At 63.7% G+C, this 11,605-nt stretch overlaps 1 protein-coding gene and 1 non-coding gene across 4 annotated transcripts; both read left to right on the top strand.

The window, feature by feature from the left end:
• Positions 1-5,586: 5,586 nt before the first annotated feature.
• LOC139826295 (small nucleolar RNA SNORD31) lies at positions 5,587-5,654 on the top strand. The gene has a single exon (XR_011736240.1). It is a non-coding gene; the product is annotated as a small nucleolar RNA SNORD31 (small nucleolar RNA).
• Positions 5,655-6,303: 649 nt separating this feature from the next.
• Positions 6,304-11,599, top strand: WDR74 (WD repeat domain 74). 3 transcript variants are annotated; one of them, XM_071801468.1, is made up of 11 exons: positions 6,304-6,407; positions 6,498-6,607; positions 6,690-6,811; positions 7,514-7,577; positions 8,571-8,714; positions 9,468-9,569; positions 9,686-9,756; positions 10,396-10,451; positions 10,629-10,774; positions 11,227-11,283; positions 11,351-11,599. In XM_071801468.1, the coding sequence occupies exons 1-11, from the start codon at positions 6,356-6,358 to the stop codon at positions 11,474-11,476; spliced, it is 1,050 nt and encodes a 349-aa protein (XP_071657569.1). In that variant the 5' UTR covers positions 6,304-6,355; the 3' UTR covers positions 11,477-11,599. The 3 variants fall into 3 exon arrangements, with proteins under 3 accessions (XP_071657569.1, XP_071657568.1, XP_071657570.1); XM_071801467.1 differs by having other exon boundaries at positions 9,656-9,756; XM_071801469.1 differs by lacking the exon at positions 8,571-8,714 and having other exon boundaries at positions 9,656-9,756.
• Positions 11,600-11,605: the final 6 nt, after the last annotated feature.

The raw sequence follows: 11,605 nt of genomic DNA, 5'->3' as shown, positions 1-11,605 counted from the left end.
GGGAAAGCGGAGAGGCCGCGTTCTGCCTGGCGACGGGGAAAAGCGGCGCGGCGATTGGTTGATGGGGAGCGGGGGGGGGCGCGACGCGAGGTTTCCCGCCCGCCGCGCCGCCGACGCCATTTTGTTTGGGTGCGTGGTGGGGGGAGCGGAAAGCGGTGGAGAATTGGTGGGGAAAATATGGATTTAGAGCAACTGCAGCCTGGGGGGGTGGGGCGGGAAGAGCCGGGGGAGGGCGCTGGGGGCTGCGGGACACCCAGCGGGGGCAGCGCGGCCGCGGCGGGGCCTCCCGGCGGCCCCTGCGAGCGGCGCCTCGTTAGCATAACCCCGCCCCAAAAGCGCGGCCACGCCCCCTCGCACTCAGCCTCCCGCTCCGCTCGCTGATTGGCATGGAGCCCCGCCTCCCGGCGGCGCTAAACCCCGCCCACATTTGCGCTCGCCACGCCCCCCGCCGTCCCGTTGCCCCGCCCACCTCGGGAGCGATTTGCATGCACCGCCCACCCGCTCCCGCTGCCACTCCGCCCCCTCCTCGCTGCCGTTAACGCTTTAACGGCCCCACCAGCCCTGGGGGGGCTCCCCCGGTGCACGCGGGAGTGGCGGGGGGTCCTCCGGGAGCCCCCCGGGCCGGTCCCGCCCCCTCGCGGCGCCTTTTCCCGCCAAACCCCAACGTGCGCATCCCCCGTTTCCCGCCCTTCCCCGTCGCCGTGGCCCCGCCCCTGCCAGCGCCGTGGCCCTGCCCCTTCCTTCCCAGCATGCCCCGCGGCCTATTTAAGCGCGCGGGCGGGGGCGCGACGGCCATTTCGTCGCTGCAGCATCGGTGGGTGAGGGGGTGCGGGCCCAGCTCCTCCCGCCCGCTCCGGGCGCGTTCGGCGGGCGTGGAACGGCTGGGGGGGCCGGTGAAATGGCCCGGGGGGGTCCCGTCTGGCACCCCCGGGCGCGTCCCGGGCGGTGTCCGTGCGGTAGGGGCGCTTTAAGATGTCGGGCGCGGGGCCGCCATTTCGCGGCTCCTCACGCCCTCGGGGCGGGGGGGTTGGTGGGACCGGGGGGGTCAGTGGGGACCCAGGCGGTGGGACCGGGGGGGTCAATGGGACCCCAGGTGATGGGAACCGGAACCCAGAGGGGTCGATGGGACCCTGGGGCGCTCAGTGGGGCCCCAGGCGGTGGAACTGGGGGGGTCAATGGGACCCCAGGCGGTGGGAACGGGGACCCGGGCGGGGGGGGGTGGTAGGACCTGGGGGCTCAATTGGACCCCAGGCGGTGGGAACCGGGACCCTGTGGGGTCGATGGGACCCAGGCAGGGTCGTTAGGATCGGAGGAGGAGCGGTGGGACCCGGGGGGGTCAATGGGACCCTGGGGGGCGGTGTTGGGTCCCCGTGTGGGGGTCAATGGGACCCCCGGGGGTGTCAGTGGGACCCCTGAGAGGGTCATTGGGACCATGGGCGGTCAACGCGACCCCGGAGGGGGCGTTGGGTCCCCGGGTGGGGATCAATGGGACCCCTGGGGGGCGTTCAATGGCACCATGGGGGGTCAATAGGACCCCAGGGGGGCTCATTGGGTCTCCTTGGGGGGTCAATGGGACTCCTGGGGGTGGGTCAATGGGACCCATTGGGTTCTCTGGGGGGGGTCAATGGGACCATGAGCGGTCAATGGGACCCCAGAGGGGGTTCCTTGGGTCCCCTTGGGGGGGTCAATGGCACCATGAGCGGTCAATGCGACCCTGGAGGGGTTGTTGGGTCCCCGGGTGGGGATCAATGGGACCATGGGGGGTCAATGGGACCCCTGGGGGGGTGTTGGGTCCCCGGGGGGGTCCATGGGACCCCGGGGGGGGTCGATCAGTGATGAGCGTTCACAGACCTGAGCTGACCGCGGGCTGACGCTGCTTTTGTGGCTCTGAGAACCTCCCCCCCAAAAAAAAGGTGCTGGGGGTGGGGGGGGGCTCGTTAATTTGCCCCGGTTTTAATGTTTTATTCGTTTTGCAGCGTTCCCGCGCTCCAAATGGCTCCTGGTGAGTGCGGGGGGGCTGAATTGGGGGGGTTGGGGTCGTTCCACCCTTTTGGGGTGAATTGGGGCGGTTTTGGGTGCCGGGGGTGATGCTGCTCTGAGAATCTCGTTCGGCTGATGCTGCTGATGAGGATCCGAGACTGACCCGGGGGCACCCGCAGACCCCCACCCATCGGCACTGACCCCCACCCATCGGCACTGACCCCCACCCATCGGCACTGACCCCCACCCATCGGCACTGACCCCCACCCATCGGCACTGACCCCCACCCATCGGCACTGACCCGGGGGGCACCCGCAGACCCCCACCCATCGACACTGACCCGGGGGGCACCCGCAGACCCCCACCCATCGGCACTGACCCGGGGGGCACCCGCAGACCCCCACCCATCGGCACTGACCCCCACCCATCGGCACTGACCCGGGGGGCACCCGCAGACCCCCACCCATCGGCACTGACCCCCACCCATCGGCACTGACCCGGGGGGCACCCGCAGACCCCCACCCATCGGCACTGACCCGGGGGGCACCCGCAGACCCCCACCCGTCGACACTGACCCAGGGGGGCACCCGCTGACCCCGACCCCCCCACCACCCCCACACTGATCACCCCTCCCCCCCAACACTGACCCGGGGGGGTCACCCACTCCCCCTCCCCCACACTGACCCCCCACCCCCTGACACTGACCCGGGGGGGGCACCCACCGCCCCCCCCCCCCCCCCGATCAGGGTGGTTTAACCCATTTGTGTCCCCGCAGGTGCTGGGGGGAGCACAATGAGGTGAGTGAAATGGGGGGGGGCTGAGGTGAATGAAGTGGGGGGGTTGTGATCCCAGGTTTTATTTGCTATTCCTTAAAATAACGTGCCCCCCCCATTTTTAGTGATGACGTCACCTAGCTCACCTTGACCCCCCTGAAAAGACTCGTGATGGCTGAAAATTTGGGGGGGGGCGCCAGAAAAAGGGGGAAATTGGGGGGGTTAATCAGCAATTAACGTTGTCCATGATATAATGAAGCGTTTCAATGGTTTTCGCAGGTGGGGCAGCGACCCCCCCACAGGTATCGAGCCCCAAACCACCTGAATTCACCCCAAAACGGAGGCCCCGCCCCTTTTGTAAGCCACGCCCTTTCCGGTAAGCCCCCCCCCTCCCGCAAGCCCCGCCCCCCATGAGGAAACCCCCCCTGTGTCCGACCCCCCCGGGCGCCAGAACCTGACCCAGGTTGAACCCACTGGTGGCACGGGGGGGACAATGGGGACACCCAGAGGGGACGGCTGAGGGGGCGGGGCCACAGGGACCCCCCGCGGGGCCGCAGGAGGGTCCCCCCCATTTCCGGGGTGAGTTGGGGGGTCTGTGTTCCGCTTGGGTGGCTGAGACCCCCACCTTGTGTCCCCACAGGTGACACCGGAGCAGGAGGAGGTGAGCGAGAGGGGTGTGATGTCATTGATGATGTCACCGGGGGTCTGGTGTGTCCCCCCCGCCCCGTTCGGTGACGAGTGACAGTGACAAGCATATGGCTGAGGGACCCTGATGCCACCAGAGCCTGAGAACGCGGCGGGGAGGGGAAATCTGACAGTGGGAAATCGGAAATTGGAAATTTGAAATTCAGATTTTGTGTTTTTCAAATTTGGAATTTGAATTTGAAATTTGGAAGTTTTGAAATTTGGAAATTTGAATTTTCAAAATTTGATTTTTGACATTTCAAAATGTGAATTTCGCAATTTGAATTTTCACGTTTCAAAATTTGAATTTTGGAATTTGAATTTTTTGCAGTTTGAAAATTGAAATTCGAGTTTTCGTGATTTGAAACCTAAATTTTGCGATTTGCAATTTGAACGTTAAAAATTAAAACTTCCGACTTTTAGAATTTGAACGTTGAAAATGTGGAGCTGAAATATTTAAAACTTAAAGTCTGAATTTAAAATATTTGACACTTAAGCTTTCAAAATTTGAAATTTAAATTTTCAAAGCTGGGAATTTTGAATTTAAAATTTTAAAAGTCTCAGATTTGGGGGATTTTTAATTTCAATTTGAAGGTTGGAAAGCGTTGGGTTTTGAGCCTCAGATGTTCATTGATAACCCGGCCCCGAGAGCCCTGAGAACGCGGGGGGGGGGAAACGGGAAATTGGAAATTTGGAAATTTGAAAATTTGAATTTCTGAATGTTTGAAATTTGAATTTTTGAAGTTTGAGGTTTGAACTTTTGAAGTTTGAAAATGGAATTTTTGAAGTTTGCAAGTTGAGTTTTTCAACTTAAAATTTAAATTTTGAAGTTTGGAATCTTTTAAGTTTTCAAGTTTTAGAAATTTGAACGTTTGAAATTTGAGTCTTAAATATTCAAAATTTGAAATTCAAATTCAAGATGTTTTGCCCTTAACCTTTGAAAATTTGAAACTTAAGTTTTCAAAATCTGGGATTTTAAATTTGAAACTTTAAGAGTAAAATTTAAAACTTTGAGTAAAATTTAAAACTTTAAAAGTAAAATTTAAGATTTTAGGAGTAAAATTTAAAATTTTAGGAGTAAAATTCAAAATTTTAGGAGTAAAATTTTCAGGTTTTGTTGGGTTTTGTTTAATTTGAACTGGAAGATTCCAACCATTAAACCGTTCAGTTTAGAACCTTAAATAATAATTAATAAACATTTTAAAAACTCATATTTAACATTTATGTTACGTTTATATTAATTTATATTGAAATTGATGTTTAAAATTTTAATATTTAGATATTGGCATGGAATTCAAATAACTGAGTATATTTTTTGGGTTGAATCTTGAGTATTGGGTGTGAGATGTAGCTGCTTAAACTCGGAATGGAAGGGTTTTAAACGGCAATTAACGTGATTAATTGGCAGGTGATGTCGGACCGGCAGAAGCCCCGCCCCGCAGCCCCGCCCGTAAGCCCCGCCCCCCGGCGCCCCGCCCCTGCCGCGGTTCGAAGGGATGACCCCCCCGGGCTGAGGACGCGCGTCCGATGGCAGCTCCGTCACCAAAGCCCTGATCGGACCCCCAGGGGGGGGCGCCCCCCCGCCCCCCCCGGCCCCCCTGACCCCCCCTTTGTCTCCACAGCCCCCCATGAGGAAACCCCCCCTGTGTCCGACCCCCCCCCGGCGCCAGAACCTGACCCAGGTTGAACCCACTGGTGACACGGGGGGGACAATGGGGACACCCAGAGGGGACGGCTGAGGGGGCGGGGCCACAGGGACCCCCCGCGGGACCACAGCGATTTGGGGGGGGGGGGGGTTGTGGGTGCACCCCCGTGGGGTGGGGGGGAGGTGATATTTGGGTGCCCCCCCCCACTTTTAGGGATGGATTTGCCCGTTTTTTGGGGACCATTTGGGTGACTTCAGGGGGCATTTGAGTGATTTTTGGGGACGATTTGGGTCATTTCAGGGGGGGTGTTTGGGGATTTTTGGGTGGAATTGGGGTGATTTTGGGGTCCCCACTGGGTGGGTCTCCACGGGGGGGGGGTCACTCCCCCTTTTCCCCCCCATTGTGATTGGTTTAACCCCCCCTTGTGTCCCCACAGGTGCTGGTGGGTGCTGGATGAGGTGAGTGAATGGGGGTGACGTCACTGATGACGTCACCGCGCCCCCCCCGCCGAGGATGAGCCAGTCCCGCCCCAGGCTGATCCCCCTGACTGAGTGGAACCCCCTGAGGCGCCGGGGGGGCGCAAAATAAGGCAAAAACCGCACATTTTGGTTCAAAAAACACTTTATAGCTCAGAGGGGGTGTGTCCTGTAAGCTCCGACCCCTGCTGGGTGTGGCCTCGGCTTAGGCCACGCCCCCTTTGCAGTGCCACTGTGTAGGCCCCGCCCCATTGGGCTCTCCCATTTCTTCGGGGGGGGGGGGGGGCTCTTTTCCCCATTTTTCACCTTTTTAACACCTTTTTTTTCCCCTTTTCAGCCCAGAACGCCCCTGCTGGTCCCGGGCGGCCGGAGGACGCCACTTTGGGTGCAAAACGCTGGAGTTTGGGAGCGAGCGCTTCCCCATGGTGGGGGGGCACAACAGTTTGACTCCTTCAGTTCATTTGTGGAGATTTTTGTGAATAAAAATGGTTATTTTGGTTAAAAAGCGGAGTTTGTGTTGAATTTGGAGGGAAATGGGGCGGTGGTGTCTCCCATAAGCCCCGCCCTCTGGGGGGCGTGTCTCCCTAAGCCCCGCCCTCGGGGTTGGGCCCTTCGCTCGTCACGCGGGCTAGGGGCGGGGTCTCCGCTGTTCCCACCCGGAGTGGGCGGAGCCTTAGCGCGCTGCCCCAATCCCTTCCGCCCTTTGCTTCCGCCCTTAACCCTCCGATTGGCCGCCGCCCGGAACCCGCCTCCTCACTTCCGCTCCCGCTCTCCCCTCACAGCGCCCTCACCCAAGATGGCGGCGGGCGGGCTCGTCTGGGTCGGAGCCGAGAACGGCGCCCTCAAAGGTGCGGGGGGGGGCGGGATTTGGGGAGGGGGGGGGGTCACACCCCAATGCCCCCCCCCCAGTGTCCCCAATGCCCCCCCCGTGTCCCCAGAGGTGAACCTGCGCCGGAAGCAGGCGACGAACCACGTGTGCGGCGGGGGGGGGCTGAACCGGAGCGGCGGCGTCTGCGCGCTGGGCTGGGCGGACCCGGCGGAGCGCGAGGTGAGGGGCGGGGCGGGGGGGGAGGGGCGGGGGGGGTGGGGGGACACCCCTGACCCCCCCCCATGTGTGTGTCCCCCCCCAGATCCTGGTCGCCTGTCGCGATCGCTTCGTCCATCGCTTCAGCACCGAGAGCGGGAAATTCTGCGGCGGGCGGCGCTGCCCCGGGGGGGAGGGGCCGTTCTGCGGGGTGGCGGCGCTGCGGGGGTAGGGGGGCGGGGGGGCTATGGGGGGGCGGTGCGGGCGGTGGGGGCTACGGGGGGGCGGTGGGGCTATGGGGGCTATGGAGGGGCGGTGGGGGCTATGGGGGGGCGGTGGGGGCTATGGGGGGCGGTGGGGGCTATGGGGGGGCGTTGGGGGATATGGGGGACTATGGGGGGGGCGTTGGGTTCTATGGGGGGGACATTGGGGGCTATAGGAGGGGTATTGGGGGTCATTGGGTTTTATGGGGGGGTCATTGGGGGCTATGGGGTGGTCACTGGGGGCTATGGGGGTGATATTGGGGCTATGGGGGGGACATTGGGTGCTATAGGGGGTCCCTGGGTGCTATGGGGGGGTCGTTGGGTTCTGTAGGGGGTCCCTGGGTGCTATAGGGGTCCCTGGGTGCTATGGGGGGGTCCCTGGGTGCTATAGGGGTCCCTGGGTGCTATGGGGGGGTCCCTGGGTGCTATAGGGGTCCCTGGGTGCTATGGGGGGGTCCCTGGGTGCTATAGGGGTCCCTGGGTGCTATGGGGGGGTCCCTGGGTGCTATAGGGGTCCCTGGGTGCTATGGGGGTCCCTGGGTGCTATGGGGGGGTCCCTGGGTGCTATAGGGGTCCCTGGGTGCTATAGGGGGTCCCTGGGTGCTATGGGGGGGTCGTTGGGTTCTGTAGGGGGTCCCTGGGTGCTATGGGGGTCCCGTCTCCCCAGCTCCATCGTCACGTGCGTGGAGTCCGGCGTGGTCACCGTGTGGCGCGAGGACGGCACCGAGGACGTGAGGGGGGGCCGGGGCGGGGTGACCTCAGCACCCCCTGTGTGTCCCCCCGTGTCCCTGTGTCCCCACATCCCCGTGTCCCCCCCATGTCCCCCTGTGTCCCCATGTGTGTCCCAATGTCCCCACGTGTGTCCCCATGTCCCATGTGTGTCCCCGTGTGTGTCCCCATGTCCCCTGTCCCCATGTCCCCACGTGTGTCCCCCTGTCCACAGGTGACAATCCAGGCGGGTCCCCGTCTGTCCCGCCTGCGCCATGTCCCCTGTCCCCATGTCCCCTGTCCCCATGTCCCCTGTCCCCATGTCCCCATGTGTGTCCCCCTGTCCCCAGGTGACAATCCAGGCGGGTCCCCGTCTGTCCCGCATGCGCCATGTCCCCTGTCCCCATGTCCCCTGTCCCCATGTCCCCATGTGTGTCCCCATGTGTGTCCCCATGTCCCATGTGTGTCCCCCTGTCCCCAGGTGACACTCCAGGCGGGTCCCCGTCTGTCCCGCATGCGCCATGTCCCCTGTCCCCATGTCCCCTGTCCCCATGTCCCCACGTGTGTCCCCATGTGTGTCCCCATGTCCCATGTGTGTCCCCCTGTCCCCAGGTGACACTCCAGGCGGGTCCCCGTCTGTCCCGCATGCGCCATGTCCCCTGTCCCCATGTCCCCTGTCCCCATGTGTGTCCCCATGTCCCCACGTGTGTCCCCCCGTCCCCAGGTGACAATCCAGGCGGGTCCCCGTCTGTCCCGCATGCGCCATGTCCCCTGTCCCCATGTCCCCATGTGTGTCCCCATGTCCCATGTGTCCCCTGTCCCCAGGTGACAATCCGGGCGGGTCCCCGTCTGTCCCGCATGCGCCATGTCCCCTGTCCCCATGTGTGTCCCCATGTCCCCATGTGTCCCCCGTCCCCAGGTGACAATCCAGGCGGGTCCCCGTCTGTCCCGCATGCGCCATGTCCCCTGTCCCCATGTCCCCTGTCCCCATGTCCCCATGTGTCCCCCGTCCCCAGGTGACAATCCAGGCGGGTCCCCGTCTGTCCCGCATGCGCCAGCACCCGCAGCGGCCGCAGCGCCTGGGCACGGGGGGCAGGGACAACGCGCTCAAGCTCTGGGACCTGCAGCGCCCCCAGGAGCCCCTGTTCAGCGCCAAGAACGTGGGTGTCCCCAAATGTCCCCAATGTCCCCAAACATCCCCCCTGTTCAGTGCCAAGAACGTGGGTGTCCCCAAATGGCCCCAATGTCCCCAAACATCCCCCTGTTCAGCGCCAAGAACGTGGGTGTCCCCAAATGGCCCCAATGTCCCCAAACATCCCCCTGTTCAGCGCCAAGAACGTGGGTGTCCCCAAATGGCCCCAAATGTCCCCCAGTGTCCCCAAACATCCCCCTGTTCAGCGCCAAGAACGTGGGTGTCCCCAAATGTCCCCAAATGTCCCCAAATGTCCCCCCTGTTCAGCGCCAAGAACGTGGGTGTCCCCAAATGGCCCCAAATGGCACCCCAGTGTCCCCCTGTGTCCCCCATGTCCCCCCATGTCCCCAATGCCCCCCATGTTCCCCCATGTCCCCAACACACCCCTATATCCCCCCATGTCCCCAATGTCCCCCCATGTCCCCCAGTGCCCCCCATGCCCCCCCCATGCCCCCCATGCTCCCCCATATCCCCAATGCCCACCATGTCCCCCATGTCCCCAGCGCACCCCATGTCCCCAATGCCCCCCATGTCCGCCGATGTCCCCCATATCTCCCATGTCCCCAATGTCCCCCATATCCCCCATGTCTACAACACCCCCAATGCCCCCAGTGTCCCCAACACCCCTCCATGTCCCCCATGCCCCCCATGTCCCCCATGCCCCCAACGCCCCCCAGTGTCCCCAACACCCCCCATGTCCCCAGCGCCCCCATCCCCCCAGGTGCGCAATGATTGGCTGGACCTGCGCGTCCCCGTGTGGGACCGGGACCTCGCGTTCCTGCCCCACGGTGACAAAGTGGTGACCTGCACGGCGCACCGCCAGGTGGGGTCACGGGGTCACCGCGGGGTCACGGGGGGTCACGGGGGTCACCGCGGGGTCACGGGGTCACGCAGCGGTCGTGCCCCCAGGTGCGCGTGTACGACCCCGCGTGTCCCCAGCGGCGCCCGGTGCTGGAGGCCACGTTTGGGGAGGGGGCGCTCAGCACCCTGGCGCTGGGACCCACGGACACGTGAGTGGGGGGGGCGGGATGGGGTGACCCTGGGGGGGGGACAAGGGGGTGACCCCTGGTGGGGGGGGGGTCTTAAAATGCCTTGGGGGGAATGGGGTGACCCTGGGGGGGGTTGGGGTGACCCTGGGGGGGTCCAGGGGGTTTGAGGGGTGGGGTCATAAAATAACCTGGGGGGGTGTTGGGGGGAATGGGGTGACCCTGGTGGGGGGGTGGGGTGACCCTGGGGGGTGTTGGGGACAATGGGGTGACCCTGGAGGGGGGGGGTGGGGGGAATGGGGTGACCCTGAGGGGGGGTCCAGGGCATTTTGGGGGGTTCTCAATGGCTCTGGGGGGTCCGGGGGGGGTCTTAAAACGCCCCCCCAGGGGTTTTGGGGGGTTCTGGGGGGCACTTGGGGATCTCATGGGATTTTGGGGGGTGGGGGGGCCCATGGGGGGAGTTGAGGGGGGGGTCGCACAGTTTGGGGGACTCAGGGTGTCTGGGGGTGCTCTGAGGCTTCGGGGGGGGTCCCAGGGTCCATGTTTGGGGGTCACGGGGTCCATGTTTGGGGGTCCCAGGGTCCATGTTTGGGGGTCACGGGGTCCATGGGGGGGGGTGGTCCCAGGGTCCATGTTTGGGGTCACACCCGTGTCCCCCCCCAGCTCCGTGATCGTCGGCAGCGCCCGGGGGGAGATCGGGGTCATCGACCTCAGGAAAGGTGAGGGGGGGCCCCAACTCTGAGACCCCCAAAACCCTCTGACCCCCCCCCCCAAACCCTCTGACCCCCCCCAACCCTCTGACCCCCCCCCACACGTGTCCATGACCCCCCCCACTCTCTGCCCCCCCCCCCCCCCCCCGTTGTGCCCCCCCGCCCCCTGACCCCCCCTCTCCCCAGGGCGGCTGCTGCGCTCCCTGAAGGGCGTGGCCGGGGGGGTGCGGGGGCTGCTCTGCCCCCCCCCCGACCCCCCTCTCGTCGTCTCCTGCGGCCTCGACCGATTCCTGCGCGTGCACGACCTGCGGGGGGGGGCGCTGCGCTCCAAGGTGGGACCCCCCAAATACACAGGGACCCCCCCCCCAAATACACAGGGACCCCCACCCAAAATACACAGGGACCCCCCCCCACAATACACCTGGGACCCCCCCCAATACACAGGGACCCGGGGACCCGTGAGGGGGATGGGGGGGGGTCTGGGGGTGAAGTGGGGGGGGGGGGGGGGGGTGTGGAGAGAACAGGGCAACCCGGTGGGGGGGTCCAGGAGGTTTGGGGGGTTAAAAATGATCCCCGGGGGTTTTTGGGGCGGGGGGGCTGGGAGGGTCTTAAAATGCCCCCCTCCCCCAGGGGTTTGGAGGGGTCCTGAGGGCTGCCCCCCAAGTCCACAAATCACTTCTTGGACACCCCAAATTGCCCATTTCCCCCCAAAACCACCTGAAGCCCCCCCCCCAATTAACCATCTGTGCCCCCTGACCCCCCCATCTCCCCCCTTGCCCCCCAGGTCTACCTGAAGTCCCCCCTGACGTGTCTGCTGCTCAGCTCCCGCCACCCCTGGCAGGTGAGACCTGGGGGTTGGGGGGGGGTCCCCGTGTTTTGTGCCCCCCCCAACCCCTTTACCCCCCCAGGACGAGGAGGAGCCCCCCCCGCCGGAGGAGCCGGAAGAGGGGGGAGGGGACGCGCTGTGGGACGCACTGGAAACCGTGCCCACCTCCCCAAAACGGGGCACCAAACGCAAGGCTTTGGGACCCTGACCCCCAGGGACCCCCCCGTTGTGGGAGGGGGGGGGCAGGACTCCCCCGCCCTCCCCCGGGCTCGTGACACACAAAATGGGGCGAATAACGGGGTTTTTAGGACAAATAAACGCTGTTTTCAGAGCCGGT

This window comes from Patagioenas fasciata, chromosome 39 (assembly GCF_037038585.1).
Source record: "Patagioenas fasciata isolate bPatFas1 chromosome 39, bPatFas1.hap1, whole genome shotgun sequence".
In the NCBI taxonomy this organism is placed as follows: Eukaryota; Metazoa; Chordata; class Aves; order Columbiformes; family Columbidae; genus Patagioenas; species Patagioenas fasciata.
The sequence above is the reverse complement of the archived record's forward strand: the minus strand, read 5'-3'. Positions and strand labels throughout refer to the sequence as shown.